Source organism: Macrotis lagotis, chromosome 4 (genome assembly GCF_037893015.1).
Source record: "Macrotis lagotis isolate mMagLag1 chromosome 4, bilby.v1.9.chrom.fasta, whole genome shotgun sequence".
Lineage (NCBI taxonomy): Eukaryota > Metazoa > Chordata > Mammalia > Peramelemorphia > Peramelidae > Macrotis > Macrotis lagotis.
In genome coordinates this window covers 96898322-96918087 of record NC_133661.1, presented here as the reverse complement: position 1 = coordinate 96918087, position 19766 = coordinate 96898322, and the positions used below count along the sequence as shown (strand labels likewise).

At 34.5% G+C, this 19766-nt stretch overlaps 1 protein-coding gene across 3 annotated transcripts in view; it reads left to right on the top strand.

Annotated features, from left to right (window-relative positions):
• The first annotated feature begins 291 nt into the window (after positions 1 to 291).
• The window catches only part of CCDC172 (coiled-coil domain containing 172), a 53698-nt gene continuing 34223 nt past the window's right edge, over positions 292 to 19766 (top strand). For 2 of the 3 annotated variants that reach the window (XM_074231905.1, XM_074231903.1), the window contains exons 1-3: positions 292 to 375; positions 903 to 1060; positions 1255 to 1340. In XM_074231905.1, the coding sequence (XP_074088006.1) occupies positions 982 to 1060; positions 1255 to 1340 (165 nt within the window). In that variant the 5' untranslated portion in view covers positions 292 to 375; positions 903 to 981. Of the gene's footprint in view, positions 376 to 902; positions 1066 to 1254; positions 1341 to 19766 lie in introns of those variants that run through there. The other variant, XM_074231904.1, reaches the window with a different exon arrangement.

Genomic DNA, 19766 nt, shown 5'->3' with positions numbered 1-19766 from the left:
TATAAAGATTTTTGAGTCCCACATTTTTCAGCACTGCAGGACTGCGTCCTCGACAGATTCCCTGTGATGGGCCAAGCTCAACCAAAATATGTTGATGAGAAAACGGGGAGTTTTGTTTTATAACCAGGAGCCTGGTGCAGAACCTTCTAGAACCCGTGATTTGAAGGCCCTGAGCGCCAGGAAGTAGGGGATGGAGTGAGGGAAGTTGGGCAGGGGAGGAGGGAAGGAGGAGAAGACTGACAAGCCTCCGGACCAATTAGGAACAGGCAAGCGGTGGCTCCTCCCCCTTCACTTCCCTTCTCTCCGGGCCTAGCTAGACCCAGAGAACTCCGGCTCTTGCCATTTTGGAGGGGAAATGCTGAGGGGGAAAAGAAGGCAGGTTTGAAGGAATTCTTCGCAGGAAAGGAAGCGCTTGTGGGTGGGGAGAAAGAAAACTTTAGAAAACTAAAACCGTCAAGGTTTCTTGACCTAGTTGCTGCTGAAGGAGAATGATTGTGGCTGGGGGGGGTGGATGTGTGAGGGGGGTCGTTTTCGGGACAGTGGAGAGGGAGAGAAAGGGTGATTTAAGAAAAACAATCACCTTGGAAAGAGTGGTTTTTAAAAAAAATCAAAGCAATTTTTATTTTTCTACAACTTCCTGGAGTGGGGGAGGGGGAGCTTCCTGCCAGGAGGCTTCCCACAATGCTCTGCGCGACATCGGGATTGCGTCATCCTTCCCAGTTCCCACTGAATGGAACTTTATACTTCCGGGTCCTCAGGCCTCTTCCCCCCCAACTCCCCTCATTTTGTACAGATGGGCAAACTGAGGCCGTCGACCCCCCAGGCTGGGGCGTGGGGATAATAGGGGGAGGGGGTTTCTGAAGACCCCGGATTTCACAGCAGAGGTCAACGTGCTTTTCCAGGGTCTTCAGTCTCAGAAAGGTCTGAAGAGGAGGAGGGAGAGAAGGAGAAGAAAAGGATTCATCAGAAACTGCATCCAAAATGAGCTTAGACACCTTATTCCAGCACATAATATTTACTGAGTATCACGCAGAGGAGAGTCGTCGTTTGAGGCACGAAGGTCAAGTACATTCCTATCATTTTGCTCATGACTTCATATATTTTCTTTTAAGTCCCCCCCATAAGTGTTTGACTCGAGCCAGAATTAAGTTTTGGAAGGCCTGGGTCTGCCTGATTCAGGAAACTCCAATTGAGGTCAGGGTATCCAAAGGTTTCTAACAATTGTTGTGTTTAAAGATTTACTCTTTATTCCAGTGCGAGTGGAAATAAGCAGGTGTCGGGAAAAAATTCATAAAGCCAAGGAAGAATTGAAAGAAGAGAAAATAAAGGCAGAATCCAAGGTAGTCTTCCAATTCTCATTTTTTTTTTTTGGAAGTTTGATTTACAGTGACTGTGTAATGTGTGGTTTTAAAGTATTTGCCTAATAGTTTTTAAATGGGAAGAACAATTTAGTATCGTTTTGCTTGGAAATATATGGCGATCCATTTCCAGAAGAAAACAAGTAGAGAGGATTAGTAATTGAAGAGAAAAAAATTATATAGTCCAAACTATCTACTTATAGATAGGGAAACTGAGATACAGAAAGGAGATATGACTTAGAAGAAAATAAATGCAAATGCTGTTTTTTTTTGCTGATGTTTAAAATCTGAAGAAGGTGTGAACTATTTCAATGATCAATAGTAAGTTTGTATTTTTTTCAGTGAACAACAGGTAGAAGGGAGAGATAGAGGAGTTAAAACTCCTCCACAAAATATTTAGTACCACTTACAACTAAGATATAAAAAAAAAATCAATACAACTTATTTTTAAAGGGTTGTAATGTATACATCTTCATTTATAACAGTTTAAGAAATACTTTAAACATTTATGTTGGTTTGTACTTCTCTTAAAACTCATAATATGTTTTATTCATATTTCAATCTGAAAACAATTCTTAGCCTTAACAGATTCTTGCACTGGTAGAATAAAACTTAGAAGCACAACATTTTTAGCACTGATGGAAAACCAAAGAACATCTTTGTTTTTATTTTTTAAGGCTACCTTAATTGAATGTGAGGAAAGAGATTTCTATAGATAGGTGGTCAGGGACATCTTCATAGAGAAAACGTGACTTGATCTAGGCCTTAAAAGATTGAAAAAGACAGGTCTAGGCAGGGGAATGGTAATTAAGGGGGAGCCATTCACATTATTAAAGCAAGCAATGTTGATACAAGAGAAGTATTTTGGAAAAAATATTCTGACAGTAGTTTGTTAGAAATATTGGAAAAGAGCAGGTTGAATTTAGGAAGATCAGTTAGACTATGATTATAATTCAAGCATGAAAGGGCTGTTTTTGTTCAGTTGTTAACTGTTGTGCCTAACTCTTTGTAACTACATTTAGGGTTTTCTTGGCAATGATGTGCCATTTCTTTCTCCAACGTATTTTATAGATGAGGAATTGAGACAAACAGGGTTAAGTGAGTTGCCTGGATCACACAGCTAGTAAGTAGCAATATGTAAGCAGTAGAAATAGTAAGCAGTAGAAATAGTAAGATTTGAACATAGAAAAATGAGTCTTCCTGACCCACCACTCTATCCAATCTACCACTTAGCTGTCCAAGGGAAGATTGCCCTAGGAGTCTTTGAGTACTTAAGTTATTTATGAAGAAGTAAGACAAATCTGCTGCTGGTCCTGTGACTTTATTTATATCTTTGTCCCTAATCCCTCAATATTATAAGATTCCCAAAGGAGAATGGGAAGTAAAAATGACTACATTGAAACTAATCATCTTACTGCAACATGGAATGGCTTACTGAGGGGAGGGACTTTTTTGAATCAATGAAAATTTGTTGAATTGGAGACAATCCTTTTCTTATATATTTCCTGGAAGTGTCAAATAACCTCGGGGCTGAGCTTCTGTCAGTATTTGATTTTAAGCTAAGAGTTACTGCTCTAAGTTAAAGAGCTCTAGTTGAAGTCAGTATCCAGACAAGCTAATAATTGAAGGTGGCCAAACACTACAGCTGCCCATTGAAATGCAATCCCATGTGACCAGCAGATTAATCCATCTACTAGAGACATGGTATCATGAGAAGAGCCCAGTAGTCAGTTAACCAGTTAGGTTCAGCCTTCTATCAGGAAGCCACTGCCTAGTATTGTCTGGCTCAGGCCAGCAACAGTTGTTCCTGGTGATGAGCCAATGGAAACCAAATGACAGCTCCGCCCAGTCTAGCATCATATTGGGCATCCTAGCTGAGCCATTGCATCCTAGGAACTGAGCTGTTGTTGGTCCATTGGAGATATTGTGTTAGCCCTGAAGAATGATGGAGTGATTCATAATGAATAAATAGAAGAATTGTTCAGACAGAAAGCCTAGAACATTGAGGCCCTATTTTTCTATATGGTCCTCTCATTACCATTGTACTTTAAGCTCAGGCCCAAACTCCCCTTTGTGCGTGTGTGTGTGTCTCCAGGTTTGACCATAAAGGTTTTGAAAATACTAACTATATTCATATTCTATATTACATAAATATATTTTCTATAACTATTATATAATTATAATATTTAATAAATTATTATTGATTGATTGAATTCTATCACTTTTTGACTGCTCTGTAAAATTGGAATGATTTACCTGAAAACAGAAGAGTAAATGCTAATTCGCACACATGTACATACAAAATGTTTCTCTCTAAAATCTTAAATGATAAATATCAGGAAGTATTCCTATAAATAGTGTTTAGAAATACTTACAGAAATTACTAATATAAATTATAAATGTGAATTACTTCTTAATTAACACAGATTAGTTGGATATAAAATTTAGTAGATAAATGTAATTGTAGCCTTCTTGCAAAATTAATGTGCAAGTCTCAGAGTCATAATATGATATTGATAATTTGCTATTGAAGTTACCTAGTATAAACATATGCTTTGATAGTTTAAATGCATATACATCCCCAAAGATTTGACAGTAATTCATTTTAACAAACATTTTTAAGAGTTTAAATGGAAATAAACTCAGAAACCTGTGTTTGAAAGCTAGCTCTGCTAATTACTTTGAGCAAGCACTTAAGACTTTATAGGACTTAATTTTCTTATTTATAAAATGAGGAGATTGGACCAGATGATTTCTAAGATCTTCTACCTCAAAATCAATTTTTTCCCTGATGTTTATTGTGTGCTTGGGGAAGATTCAAAATTCATATAAGAGAGTATTTTGTTTTCCAAGAAATAAGGTATATGACGGAGAAAAGAAAGAAGGAAACATTCATTTTTTTTTTTTAGGTTTTTTGCAAGGCAAATGGGGTTAAGTGGCTTGCCCAAGGACACACAGCTAGGTAATTATTAAGTGTCTGAGACTAGATTTGAACCCAGGTACTCCTGTCTCCAGGGCTGGTGCTTTATCCACGGCACCACCTAGCCACCCCTGAAACATTCATTTTTAAATGGCTACTGTGTATCAGGCACTATTGTATCTATTTTCCAGTTGAAGAAACTAAGTCAGACAGAAGTTAAGTGACTTGCTCAAGGTCACACAACTATTAAGTGTCTTAAGACAGGTTTAAACCCAGATCTTGGGTCGAGGTTCATTGGTTAAACATTAAATCATCTAGATAATGCAGAAAAAGTGCATTAGAAACATGTGAAATAAAGTACTGTGTCAGGTCTAAGGTGGGGAATGTTTGTAAGTAGAGAGGAATAAGGGAAGGTTTTCTGAAGGTTTTAGCATTTGATGTGCTTTAAAGGACAGGCAGAAACTCAGTGAGAAAGAGGGAGAGGGAGAACATTACAGGGAGAGGAAACTACATGAGGTAAAGCACAATTATAGAAGGGTCTGTCATGTTGACCTGAATGAGGAGCAATAAGAGTTAAGCCAAGGAAAGGAGACCTTGTTTGTATGTGTATGCATATATGGGGTAGAGGGAGCAGGGAGCTCCTAATTGGCAGACAAAGGGATTTGTTAGCTCCTGGAAGAGTTTTGTTTTTATTTTTGCATTCTCATTCCTAAATATTTGAGTGTGTGTATGTGTATGTGTGTGTGTGTGTGTGTGTGTGTGTGTGTATGTGTGTATAAACATATGCATATCTCTGTGTAGTGCATACACAAAAACATGTTTGTGTGTGTGTATATGTATATGTATATATATATATATATTTAGGTGTGTGTTTGTGTGTGTGTGTGTGTGTGTGTGTGTGTGTATACATAAATGTATGGGCATTCTCAAAGCAGAATAACTTATTGTAAATGACTAATGGTAAGAACTGAAAAAGTAATCACAAGTTGATTTTTTTTCTTTTATCCTCAGACTTAATTATATGCCTGCCAATATCAATGAAAATGTATTTACTTGATTGCTTGATTTGGTATTTATTGACCAATCTATCAAAAAGAAACAACTTAGGAAAAAAACTGAAATATAATTTGAATAGAGTAATACTGAGTTTTAAAAACAATTGTACTGGTGATACTGTTTGAAAATATTTTGGACATCCTTTTTAGAGAATGCTTATGGTCAAAAATTCATTTTTAGAATTACAGTACTCATTTTTTTTCCTGTCCTGTAAAACCCAGGTAGCATGTAATTAGAACTTGAATGATAGCATTTGCCTTTCAGGGTTCAATGACTACTTTAAAATATGTGGTTGCAAAAGCCACAGATTATATAGTATGGGAACTTTGTGAATTGAAAAGATACAGTATGCCTGGTTAGGTTTAGTAATGTGAAAACAGAAACACAAGAACACAGCTTGATTTGCCCCAGAACTTACCAAAATATGATCCTAAAGATCCTGATAATGGAGGAAGGATTTTCTAGTATTTACAAGGTAGCACACAAAAATTGAGAAATCACAGATTGAATTTACCCAATATCTTTTCAATGTCTGATACATATACCTAGAAGTTGTTAATAGAACTTTGATCTCTATAAACCACTGAAAATAACTTTCTTTCTCAAGAGGGAATAAGTGAAGCAAAGTCTAAGGCAATTTATGAATTCAAAAATTATATAATTCATATAGGTATTTTTACTTTTCCTCCTAATCTTTTGGGATCCAGGTAGACCTCTTTTGAATGGAAAAACCCAAATTAGGACTATAACTAAAGCTATAAGAACATTTAGCCTTAGAAGCTCTCAAAATCTGATTGAGACATGTTGAAAATAAAGTTTTAAAATTATGTTGGTTTTTTAACTTGTGGAAGAGTAATATAGTCATTGTCTATGGAATCTGAATTTCAAATTATTAGATACTTTTAAATTAAAGAGTATTAAATACTTGGAAAAAAATAAGCTTAACTCTCCACTTTAAGAAAATTCATTTAAATTGGAATATATATATTCACAATTTGCCAAATTTAAGAGATTAAGCTGGGAATTCTACTTCATTCAGTAAATATTTTGAGTTTTAGTAGTAGTAACAACAACAATAGAAATAATGATCTTGTAGAAATACTTTTAGAACAAGCAGATATTATTACCTCACTGGGCAAGAGAAAAAAGTTGTCAGATCCAAGACCCCCATTTCCTTGGATTCATCTAGTGAACTTAAAAATGGTTTATCTCTGAATGGAGAATAATCTTTTCATCTACATAAACTTATCCAGCGAAATATCAGTGAAGTGTTAAAGAAATGATTGATCCATATGGAGATTTGTTTTTGGAAATGGGAATGCATATACATTTTTGTATATATGTATTTGTATATGTACTACACAGGTATGCATATGTTTATATACATATATGCAAATACCATCAGAAATTTTAAAAGGGTTATTGTTAAGGACCACATATTTTGTGATTATGTTAAGAAATGAAACTATATGATGAATCTGAATGAATCTGAAAGAGATATAAGCTAGAAGTTGGAAATATATCAGTAGTTTTTTATTTGGCCATGGACCAATATATGATAGATCCCCATCTACATTCCACCAAGAAGGAGAACCATTAACAAAATGGATGACATGACTAATTGGTATTGAAACTAAACCTCTTCATAGACTAAATGATCGCAACAATTGCTCAGATATAACGTTACTCCATAAAAGCGCATATATATATATATATATATATATATATATATATATATATATCTCAAATACTCAATCTTTAAACTCCACAGAAAGAAAAGCTTTCACAATATAGAGATCTAGTAGAGGAGGTTATAATTGTCTAAGAATATGAAGTGCACATTTATCCTTATTGGTTTGTCTGCTACTGAACTGGGAGTACTTTCAGTGTGTCTGCAGAGAATGGGTACCATTCAAATACTTTTATTTGATTAGAAAAAGCAGTTATTTTACCCAACTCTTTAATAGTTCCTAAAATACTAAATGTACAAGAAGAATAGTATAAGAACTTACCTCAGGACTCTATGTGATATAGGAAATAGAGTGTTGGTGTTGGAGTTAGGAAGAAGAGTTCATATCTTGCCTCAAATACTGACTAGTTGTGGGACCTACAAAGTCACTTAACCTAACTTATATTTGTTGTTCTCCAAGGTCCCTTTAAGTCTAAATCTGATGTGAATATTTTGATAAGAATAACAAATGAGGTCTATATAGGGTTTTCTTGCAAAGCACTTTCCTTATCTAATTCTTGCATGATCACTGGTTATTATCCCTGGAACTCTTGAACTCTCATCTCTGCCTCTAAGTTTCCTTGACTTCTGCCTTCTATAAGAAGTTTTTCCATTCCTTTTTAATTTTAGTACTTTTCCTTGTATGTGCATGTGACTGTATCTTCATATATACATATACATATATAAATGTATATGTATAGATAACTAGAGTCATGTCTACATATAGAGATATAAAGACATTATGTAGATAGATACAGATATGTGGATATACATACATTTACATCATACACATATATGCACAGGCACACATACATGCACATATGTAGATGCATGTAAACACACGTGTGTATCTTTTTGTACTTAATTACTTATGTTTTCTCCCCCATTAGATGTGAACTCCTTGAGAACAGGGACTGTTTTTATATTTCTTCATATCCCCAGCATAAATAAATGCTTTTTGAAGGTGCAGCTAAGTGTATAGAACACCAGCTTTGAAGTCAGGAGAACCTTAGTTCAAATTAAGATAGCCAATTCTAGATCAACAGATAAACATGTAGAACTAGAAGTTGGGAGAGAGCTTAGGGCTATGTAGATCTGGGAATCTAGATATAGATTATCACAAAATCCATAAAGAGGGTAAAATCACCAAATAAAATAGTATAAAGGGAAAAGAAAAGTGGAATCCAGGACAGAGCCTTTGGGGGTGCCCAAGAGTTAGCATGCACGATGTGTACAGCAAAGGAGGCAGAAAAGAAGAGGTAAAATATAGAAGGAGAAAGGAGAGAGATCAGGTTCAGAAGAACCTAGACAGAAAAGTATCAAAGAGAAAAAGAAAGTGAATTCTAGTGTCAGAAGCTTCAGAGAAGTTAAGAAGGATGAGGATTGAGAAAAGGTCAATAGAAACTTTGTTGAGAATAATGTTGACTGAATAAAAATAGTCTACTCTTTGGCAGACAAGATGGGACAAGGTAGCAGGGATCATCAACTTTTTCTTTTTGTAAGGCAATGGGGTTAAGTGGCTTGCCCAAGGCCACACAGCTAGGTAATTATTAAGTGTCTGAGACTGGATTTGAACCCAGGTATTCCTGACTGCAGGGTCGGTGCATTATCCACTATGCCACCTAGCTGCCCCCCCCCGACCATCAACTTTTGAAGACAAATATTTGCCTTACACATTCCACCAAGAAGAGATTCATTCAAATTCAGCAAACATTTATTAGTATGACAACTGGATCATAAAAGTATCTTGAGGAACCAAGCACATTTTTGCATCAGGTGACATTCCTAGTCCATCTAGTATTTAAGTATTTTACTATAAGGCCTGAGGTAGGAAATAAAGACATAAAAGTTTTTTAAAATTGTCTTTCTACTCAGTGAGTTTACATTTTCTTGCGGAGGGATAAGACAGACACATAAGTATAATATAAGGAAGATGTAGTGTTTAATGAATTGATTGATAGGGCAAAAAGGACCTGTAATAAAGCACTCTAAGAAAAATTAAGGTTTATTAAAACACATATAGCAGGATGACTGGAAATAGACTGGTAATTTAACATGGAGATAGGTAGCCTCTGAATTGAGCCTTGAAGCATTTTGAATTGTGATCCACCTCAAAAAATTTTAGATTAACTCTGCATGCTTCATATACTGATCTGGGTGCATGTTGTTTTGTCAGAGAATATAATCTCCTTGAAGATACAGTGTGCTTTATTTTATTTTTGTTTTAGCGTCTAACATATATACCCTCAAGACTTACTTGTTGTATTGGATTGAAATGTTTCTTTTATTAAAAATGTACTTAACTACTTAGAACAAAAGTTAAACTTAATTTCCTTCCTTCCCCCAAAGACTATTTAAATAGAATTACCTATTTATAAATTTGCCACATGCGAGAGATTAAGCAGGGAATGCTAATTCATCCACCCAATGAATATTTTAAGCAATAATAATACTTACAGAAATACTTGTATAACAGTCAGAAGTAACTTCAATGAAAAAGGCATTTCTCCATATGAACTTTGTAACAGTCCTCTAGTGTTTGTTTGTTTGTTTGTTTTTGAGGAGCTTATTCTTTCTTTGCAACAAAATATTAAGCTCCTGTGTGGAAGTTTTATTTCCCACTTCATTTATATCCTCCCAAAGCACTTTGTACAGCACCAAGCACAAATGAGAAAATACATATAAAGTGCTTTGCAAGTTATATAGATCTTTATAAAGGTAAATTATTATTATTATTGTTTTGTTCTTGTCATTCTCTTTGAAGGATTTCATTTAAAAACAGTCCTGGTTATGTTTATTGCTATCCTGCTATTATTTATTTTTAAAAGTTCCATGGACTATTAAATAGGCAAATAGAATTGCCTTTTTTGTAACTGAATAAAAGTATGGGATGTAAGTAAGCTCATTTTCTGTAGATTTCTTAAAAACATTTTTAGTGTAACTTCAATAGCAGATTGGACCTCCTCCTATTTCAGATGATTTTGATTTTTCTGTTTTGAATGCTTTTTGACCTGTGGAGTTTAGAAATTGTAAATGTTTTAATGCATATATTTAAAATGTTATTCTTAAGTTTATATTGGGTCAGTGCTATGTTTATGTGATTGTTGATAATAGTTTGTTCTGTGATAATTTAATGGGTGAGATCTTCAAGGTATTTTAAAGTCACAATTTGTATAATGGGAATTTATCATCTGTCAGTTCATGAAAGATAGAGAGTTTTTAATTTTAATTCTAGCTTCCAAGTCATGTCTTGCTATTTATTCAGAAGGTTCTACCCTAAATGTTGCTTTGCCCAGTTTCTCTCTGGCTCTGGCTCTGCCTCTGCCTCTCTTTCTTCATTGGACTCTATGTTAACTATTAAATTCAGGCTCTTTAAGATAAACCTTCTGTATTTTCTGATGACAACAATCTGATCCTGAATTTCCATCACTCATTTTTTTTTTTTTTTTTTTAGTTTTTGCAAGGCAAACGGGGTTAAGTGGCTTGCCCAAGGCCACACAGCTAGGTAATTATTAAGTGTCTGAGACTGGATTTGAACCCAGGTACTCCTGACTCCAAGGCCAGTGCTTTATCCACTACTCCACCTAGCCGCCCCTCCATCATTCATTTTCACAAATGTCTTAGGCATTTGACAGTTCTTTGTTAGCATATTACTATCTGTATTCTCACAGATACCATTTATGAAAAGATTTTTGATTCCATTCTTGGAACTTAGCCATTTCATAGGCTCTACCCAAAGGTAAGCCCCTTATTAGTTACATTTGATAAATTGATAGTCATTACAGATATCAGTCTTTGTTTTCCTTCTGCTTTGTCTGTCCTTTATGTGCATATCAGGATTATATTTAACAAGAGTTTAATAGTAAGATACCTTCTTTTTCTATTTTTTGCAGTTCATGCAGTGTTGTAGTTAATTGTTCTATGAATCTCTGATAGAAATAATTTGTATATTCAGAAATAATTTGTATATTCATCTGATCCTATGTCTTTTTTCCTCTTTGGGAGTTCATTTGTGGCTTGTTAATTTAATTTTCCTGAGATTTAACTAGCAGAGGGACTAGGCCTTTCATTTTATAGGTATAGGAAACTCCAGTGTGAGAAAACATCCTCAACTTAAACTTCCCCTTTTCAACTTATTATCTTAGTGGTCTAAGACACGGAAGTTAAGTTACTTATTTGCAATCCTACAGCCAATATTGGTTAGAATAAAAATGTGAATCCAGATCTCCCTGACCTCAGTATCAATTCTCTATCCTATATGCCAAAATACCTTTTCTGAGATCAGTTTATTTAAATTCTCTATTTCTTGTTCTATTAATCTGGATAGTTTATATTCTAGCTAAATGTTTTGCCATAATTAGATGTGTTGGCATAAAATGAAGCAAGGTCATATGTAATAGTTTCTTTTGTTTCTTCATTATTGTGAATTCTTTTTCCTATTTTTAATTGACATTTTGGTGTAATGATCTTTCAAAAATAGAAAATCATTTTAATCTTATTTTTATAAATTAGCTTTTAGTTTTATTTATTAGTTCAGTAGTTCATTTTTCATTCATTTTGATTTTTAGAGCTTCTGTATTTATATTTAGCTGTTTTGCTTGTTGGTTTAATTTTTTTTATATGTCATCTTTATGCCATCTGTCCTAGCTTTTTTGTGATCTTCCATAATCAAGTTTTGTAAAAATATCACAACACCTGAAAAATACACATTTTTCTCTATATTTCTATTCATTCATCACCACAGTTCTGTCATATTTCATTTTTCTAAAATTCTGTTCTGATCCTGAACTTCTTCCTTCTTTTTTCTTAGAAATTTAGATCAGAGAAAGGCATATTATTGAGGTCTCCAGCAATTATAGTTTTATTATCTTTCTCTATCTAATTTTATTAACTCTAAGTACACTGTAGTTTCCCTCCTTATCTTTTTTACCATGCCAGCTTTTACTGATGCTTTTTCTGAGATAATGACTTTCACTTTTCCTTTTTTGAATTCAGAGGGACATAATTCTCTTCAAGTCTCTCATTTTAACTCTTTATGAGCCTTTATGTTTTAAGTATATTTCCTCTATACAGGAACTCTTGAGAGTGTATTGTTGGATTATGTCTTCTCACCCATTTCATGGGTGAGCTAATCCTAGTTATATTCATAGTTAAGACCATAATATGGAAAGAGAAAAAGGAATGTGATCAACACTAGTGATCAATAATGGAAGTAGTTTCTGCCCTCTTCCACTACTTAGTATAGACTCCAATCACTGCTTCATTTTTCTTCTTTTACTCTTCCCTTTTATGATCTCCCCTTCAAAGCAGAAATTTTTCTTACCATATTTCCCCATGTATAAGACATACCTTAATTTTGGGGCTCAAAATTTGAAAAAAAGTGTCACATAGTGAGCTCAAGTTTTATTCATCATAAAATTCAAACAATTCCTCATCAGTGTCAAAACTCCCATCCAAGATCTTGACCTCATCTGTGTTTGATGATGAATCATTGTCTCAAAGAATCACTGTCTCAGAGAATCACTGTCAGAGCCTCTCTGACTGCTCCCCTGCCTGTGCTCTGGTCTATGGTTGAGCAAAAGCACTCCCTGGGCAAGTTACATACTTAGTACATTCCATTTCATGAACATGAAGCACCAATTGTGTCCTCCTTTGAAATCAGTCATTTCTTTTTCATTTGCAATTCTTCTTGCCTCCTGCTGAACCATCTTTGTGGACACAGGAATTTCAATGACCCTTTGCTCTTCAATCCATCTCTTCAATTCCCTCTCTAACTCAGACCATTTGATTGCCTTGCCTCTCATGGCTTTTCTCTGCCTTGGTGTTTTCAGCAGGGATTCTTCTTCCTGGAGCCAGTCTTAGTTTGCTTTCTCAGTTGGAGGAGGTCCAAACTGATGTTCAGCAGCACAGCTTCCATTCACTTTTGCAAATTGGATCACTTTGAATTTGAATTCAGCACTGGATGAAAATCTTTTCTGAGCCATTTCTGGGCAGAACGTGGTAAAATGTAACCTAATATACCAGTAACAAATGAGTGCAGAAACAAGTGTGAAAAAGTGGGGAATGCAAGTGAAAAAATCTACCAATCATTGAATAAGGAAGATTTTAAGACCCCAAATTTTTTGAAAAAGGGTGTTTCTTATACATGGGGAAATATGGTAGGACAGTTCTTTTCCCAATTCTACTGGCCTTCTTAAAGACCTCTTTCTCTCTCTCTCTCTCTCTCTCTCTCTCTCTCTCCCTCCCTCCCTCCCTCCCTCCCTCCCTCCCTCTCCTCATTTTTTTGCTATAGTTCTACAACAAATGTGTGTATGTGTGTGTGTGTGGGGGGGTGGTCTTCAACCTTCCTATACCTGGATCAGATAAGAATGACATTCATCAGATGCTTGTTGTCCCCATACATCTATAAGGTGAACTCAAGTTTTATTCATCATAAAATTCAAACAACTCCTCATCACTGTCAATATTCTCATCCAAGAGCTTGCTTATATCTTCTGTATATTTCAAGAGAAAAGAACAGTAACTTCTTCCTCTTTCTTTCTCATTTCTTCTCTAATGTATTTCCTTGTTTCCTTCCTTTTATGTATTTAAATCAACAAAATATAATAGAAGCAGCTTCAGGCTCTCTACCCCTGGTTTTCTCTATGTCTATGAAATTTGAGAATACCTTGATTTTTAAAGGACTACTTGTCTTTTTGTTTCACCATCACTGTTGTAGCACTTTATCATCATTTGGTCCCTTCTGCTTGTTTAAATGTGAAATATTTATATTTTTAGATTTCTCTTATCACTAGTGTTTATGTTAAAAAGATTGTTTATAATTGTGGTGTTTTTATAATAAATGCTGTTAAGTACTATGAACATTATTGTACTGATTTCTAGGGATAGTTATTCTTGGTTTGTAAGCCTTTTTCTTTTTAGAATATGATAATTCAATATTTTACTTAACATTTCACTAGTTTCAGCATAGACCTGTGTGATCTTAATTCTGGTTCCTTTGTCTCTGAGGACCCACAGCTTTCTGGCTGACTTTGATGGAAAGGCTTACTACTATTTCTCTTTGCTTTTTTTTAGTCATTGACCTAACTGGTGCTAGACTTTGCCTAACTTTTGTAAGACATCTGAGCTCTCTTTTTACTTAGTTCTTCTCAAGTGCCATTTCCATTAGGTATTTAAGGAAAAATCTTTTAAGAAATCTCTTAATGTCCCAGAATAATGTTCAACTTCTCCTATATTCTTTTTCTTTGTCTTTATTGTATTATAATTATTTGAGTCCACTGCCTTGCATATAATACATACAAACATATGTTTTCAAATATGTATATTGCATGTGCATATACACAATGCACATGCATATATATGTACTACATATATGCACACACATATATTTGTTGAATTGAATTGAATGGAACCAACAGTGGGAAGAAAAGGTCAGGAAAAAAAAGCAGAAAGGGGAAAGAAGACAGAAAGTAAGAGGTATTTATTTAGGAGATGGGAGGAGTCTAAGATAAGTTTTTTGATTTTATAATTTTACTTAGTATTCTGTTAATATTGGAAATCATGTTGTGGCCTTTGGAATTTATGTGGCTTAGTAATTTGCTAGTGCCTGAGTTAAGACATCAGGATTAATTTGGAAGGTTTGAATCATCAACTTTTCTCAAACTAGCTCCTCTCTAAGGAGTTCAGTTTCCATATTCCTAGTAGGAAACCATGAAAAGAGAAGGCGGGGGGGGGGGGGAATGAAGAAAGTGAAGATGTACACAGTAACACTTAATGTTAACACGTGCCACCTATTTTCATTTGAGAGAAAGCTAGGCCAGTCTTTGCTTCGGTCATGCCTTTTTTTTTTCCCTTTTTATCTTTATTATCCTGCTTCACCAGTTTTCTTACTCAAAGTAACCTTTTGGGAAGAACATACAAGAATACCTGACTTTGAATCCTGGTAAGATGTTTTCAACCCTCTAAGACTCATTTTCCTTATCTATAAAATGGGTCAGGAGAAAATCTTTGTAAACCTCAAAACTCTTTGCAAATGAGTTATCTCTTGGAAAATACTGTGATCTTCCTAAAAAATATTGATAGCAAAATTAGTTGAACATATGGAGTTGAGTCTTAGACATTTGTAAAGAAGCTTATATGTAAAACCTTAAAAAAAACCTCACTTTGAAATTATGCAAAACATTTCTTGCTACATCTTGGATTTTCTCTGAGCAGAATGCTGACAACATTTTCTAAGTAAAATATTGATTATTCTCCTAAAGCAACAACTTCTGTCTCAGATATAATAATATTAATCAATCTACTATACCTTTTGAAATGTCTTTATTACACTTAAAATATATTTTTATTTCTTTTGATTGGTATATGACATAGGAAGGAAAAAATCTGTATACAAATTATTTTGTTTTCTTATATAAAGTTGATTATTGTGCTGTTGGGCAGAGCATTTAATCAGCCAAAACTTCAGTTCCATAAGCTGGAGATTAGTTTTAGCCAAGAAAAGAGTAGCTTGATACTGTGTTTATGTGTACTAGAATATGAATTTTTAAAAACCCCTCAGTCATTTTCAATTTCTAGGTTCTTCCTGATAGAAAATACTTTGAAGCCTTCTAGGCAGAAAATACAGTGAAATGTCGCAAATGGTGGCTGCATTGTAAGCTGACCTAGTTGACCAGATAAGTCAGCTTACTGTGGAAGCCATAAGCTTGTTTTAAAAATCAAACAATCCAAAAGAAACAAAGCCGAGGGCAAAAAGCTTTTCCTTGATGAAAGGAACAGAATTAAGCAGGGAGTTGGAGCTCCTGTAAATTAACATTGCCCAGAATCATCCCCCCCCCAAAAAAAAATACATGTTGTTGATTCTAGACTACTTAAATGGCCATTTGCATTGTAAATATTTTGTCTTCATATCTTCTTTTCTTGGAGGAGAGAAAGATAAGGATGGGGAAGAAGCAGTAGAGAGGTTAACAATGTAAGTCAGAGGCCATGATTTTCCTGTCCTTGCTTGCTCTCATCCTTTCCTCTTCATCTTTGTTATGACTTCTCAGGGATTCCACTACTCACAGACCTTCTGATAGTGCTATGGATTTCTTATACTGTCTTCTTGTCCCCATATCCTTAGTGATTAAAAAAATAATTCTTAATATCACAGCTTCTTTCATTAACTACTTTACTACTTATCTTTCAAAATATGAAAGAAATGGATAATCACAAATAAAAAGGAAGGAAATGGGAGAAGGGAAGACATAAGAAAAAAAAATTTTTTAAAAAGCCAGAAATATAGAGAAGCCCCTAGAGGTTTAAAAATACACTAGGATTTTTAGGAAGGGGAAAAGAATAACAAAGACCTTTCCCTTCCTTTGTCCTGGATTCTAGAGAGCCACAAAAATGTTCAAATGTGTTTCTCCACGAAATAATTTACATATTTATCTGTTTTATTTCAAAACTAATATTTTCAGTGCTCTTTTCGGTCTTTTGTTTATATCTTGTGGGGACTGGGGGGACTTCAGTCAGGGGCTAATGCATATGTACCACCTGTCCCAAGACTTGATAATATCTCTTAAAACAGAGAATCTATGTTAGGAACCAACAACTAGAGAAAGCCATTTGGCAAATTTTTATTATGAGCATTTATATCACAGAAATCAGGGGAACATTACAAATCAGGGTTTGATTTATTGTTTTGTTGCCTATCTAGACCTAAGAAAGTGAAGCAGAAAATCTTAATGATGTGGGTTAAACTTAAAAGCAGATCTCCTAGTTTCACAGCATCAGTAGCTAAGCATTTACTAGCACATCTCTGGAATTATTTCAGGACTCTTCTATAGGCAATAAAAGTCAGAGTTTTGGGGTAATATTATAGAATTACACCAAAGAGGAGGGAAAAAAATCAAATTGTGATATACTGGATCCTTAATAAAAATTTAAAACTTTAAGTCAAGAATCTTTGAATACTGATGACTTCATGAATTTGAAAAATTCTGTAAATTGGGATGTTGCTAATTAGAAATTCTTCAGGTTAGTGAGTACTGTTTCTTAATATGCTTTTGTGCTAAAACTCATATGGTGAGCCAAAGTGAACTTAGGAATGATGTAGTTGAACAGCATAATTAAGAAAGAGCCAATTAGGTTTAAATTGATCTGTCTAACTTAGTGTTCAATTTCTAAGCTATTTTACAGAAAGATAATATTTCTTGTCTAAAACATGAGTTTATGAAAGTGAAGGATGAACATTAAACATCTCAAGTTTTTTTTAATAACCCTAGATAGATTCTATTGTCCACAAATTCATGTATACCTCTTTCTAAACCTCCTTAAAATTTTATCTTTTACTCTTTCTCAGGGACAAAATTCCCTTCATTTGCCTCAAAGTTAAAATAGTTGCAACCCTTCTTTCAGAATCACAAAATCAATCAATCAAATAATTGATCAACAAGCAAGTTTTAATTGGCTCTATTAATCAGGCAGTTTCCTTGGCCTTAATGATCTTTGAGGAACTTATATTCTATTAAACATGTATATAAATATGTATATATACATACATAGATATATTCACACACAAAATAAATACAAAATAATATATTGAGAGTGGGTCATTGCAGCTGGAATATGAGATTAAGAAAGACTTGATAGAGGAAGTGACATTTGAGCTAAAGTCTAATCCTGGAGGTTAATTCGTAAATCACTTATTAGTAGCAATGCCCCAACACAGAATTTATCCTGGGAGAATTTCCAAATACAGTTTGTGACTTGGCATCCACCCAAGTTCTATCAAACAGTAAGGTACATATGAGTGTGTGTATATGTGTATATGTGTGTGTATGTATGTATGCATGCATAGGCATGCAAGGCAACCGTTATTTTGTCCTATGGAAATTTCAAGAATTGTAAAGGACTTGTGAAAATCACAAACAAATGTAGAAAATTTATGAAGGACTATGATAACTTATAAATAATATAATTCTCCTTTTTCATTGAGTCATATTTTTTCCACAATTTCCTATAGCTTTCCATATTCATTGCCACCCATGGCTTTGACTTGCTTTAATAAGAACTGAACATAAAGTTACTAAATAGATAGCAGCCTCCTATACTGGGGAAATCCCCATTTAACCCTGCAAAGATGCATTTAGATATTTACATGGAACTTCTCTGAGGATTTGGACTCCCTTACTCTCCCAGAGGAGAAAGATAATTGTGTTAGATATTTTGGAATTCCAAATAATTTACTGTACTAGTGAAGCTACATTCCATGGCTTCAGTTTTTAGCTCCTACTCTTCCTGTTGCCAGGGCAGCCTTTTCTTTCTAGGAATCTTGATGCTCAGAAAATTCTCCTTTCTTTATTAAAAGTCTATATCCCTGTTATTTATATATGAGGCAACCCCCAAAGACTGATGCTTTCCAGGAAACTTCCCATTGTCTTTGAAAAAAGGCTAGATTCCAGGATCAGGTCGAACTAGGCCTCTCAGACTTGGGCTTTTTAGAGACAACCCCTCAGTAACTCAAATTATCTAGGAATTCTCTTCCCAATTCAAATGGAGGTTGAGAAGCACATATTCCTTTACCATAAGCCTCTGAGGGAACTCTGAATACCCAAATTCTTCTGTCTTAATGTGTTGGGGAAGTCCACTCTCAATGTTAACCTATCATTGTAAAAAGTAAAAGAAAAAACAACTAATGGGTAGTAGTTTATAATCTGAGAACTCACATTATCTAGGATTTGTTGTTGGTTTTCCTAAAGCACAAGTCTGATCATGTTACTCCCCTATTGAAGAAGCCCCAATAGCTACTTGTCATATATAAAAGTATAAACTCTTTTTAGTTTTTAAATTTTTTTCTAACTTGCCTACTTTTGCAACTTTATTGCACATTCACTTTTCAGTAGTTCGCAGTGAAGCTAGCCTAATTAATATTTCTCATTCTGTCTCCTATCTCTAGGCCTTTGCAAATAGGCAGCCTACTCATCTCTGCCTTTTAAGATTTCTAAGTTCGTTCAAAGTTCAGCTCAAGTACCACTCTCTATATAGTTCTTCCTGTAGAGTTTCCTCCTAAAATTACTTTGTATTTTATTTGAGCCATGTAATAAACACATTCAAATAAATCTGTGAACTTATCAATTCAGACATTCCCTCTAGTGATGTATACTCTAATTCATCTATGACTGCCCATCCCATCTTCTTCATTTTCTGTGACGTCTCAAAAGTTCTAGTGAAGAACTTTGACCATCTGTTTGTCATCTCACCCTTGACACATGACCAACCTATATTTTGGCATATACATTTTGCCCTCTTTATATTTTGGCATATACATTTTGCCCTCTTTAGGCAATAGAAGCTTTAGTTTGAGGCCAGTGTTTAGAATAATACTAAAGAACAGAGAGGGAAAAAAAAATCAAATCTATCCATGCTGATCCTTAATAAAAATTTGAAACTTCAAGTCATGAATCTTTGAATATTAATAATTATATATGTACATATTATTTCTACCAATAGAATGCAAACTCTATAAGGGACTTTGATCTTTATATCTCCAGTACTTAGCATTCTTTCAAAGATGTGCTAAATAAATGTGCTTATTGATTTTTTTTGACTGAATAAATTGTGGTATATTGACAGATGCAAAAAACCCAGCAGGAACAGATTTTGAAAAGAAAACTTTAAAATTCCTAGTTGGGGAAATACCAGCCCCCAAAAGTCTACATTT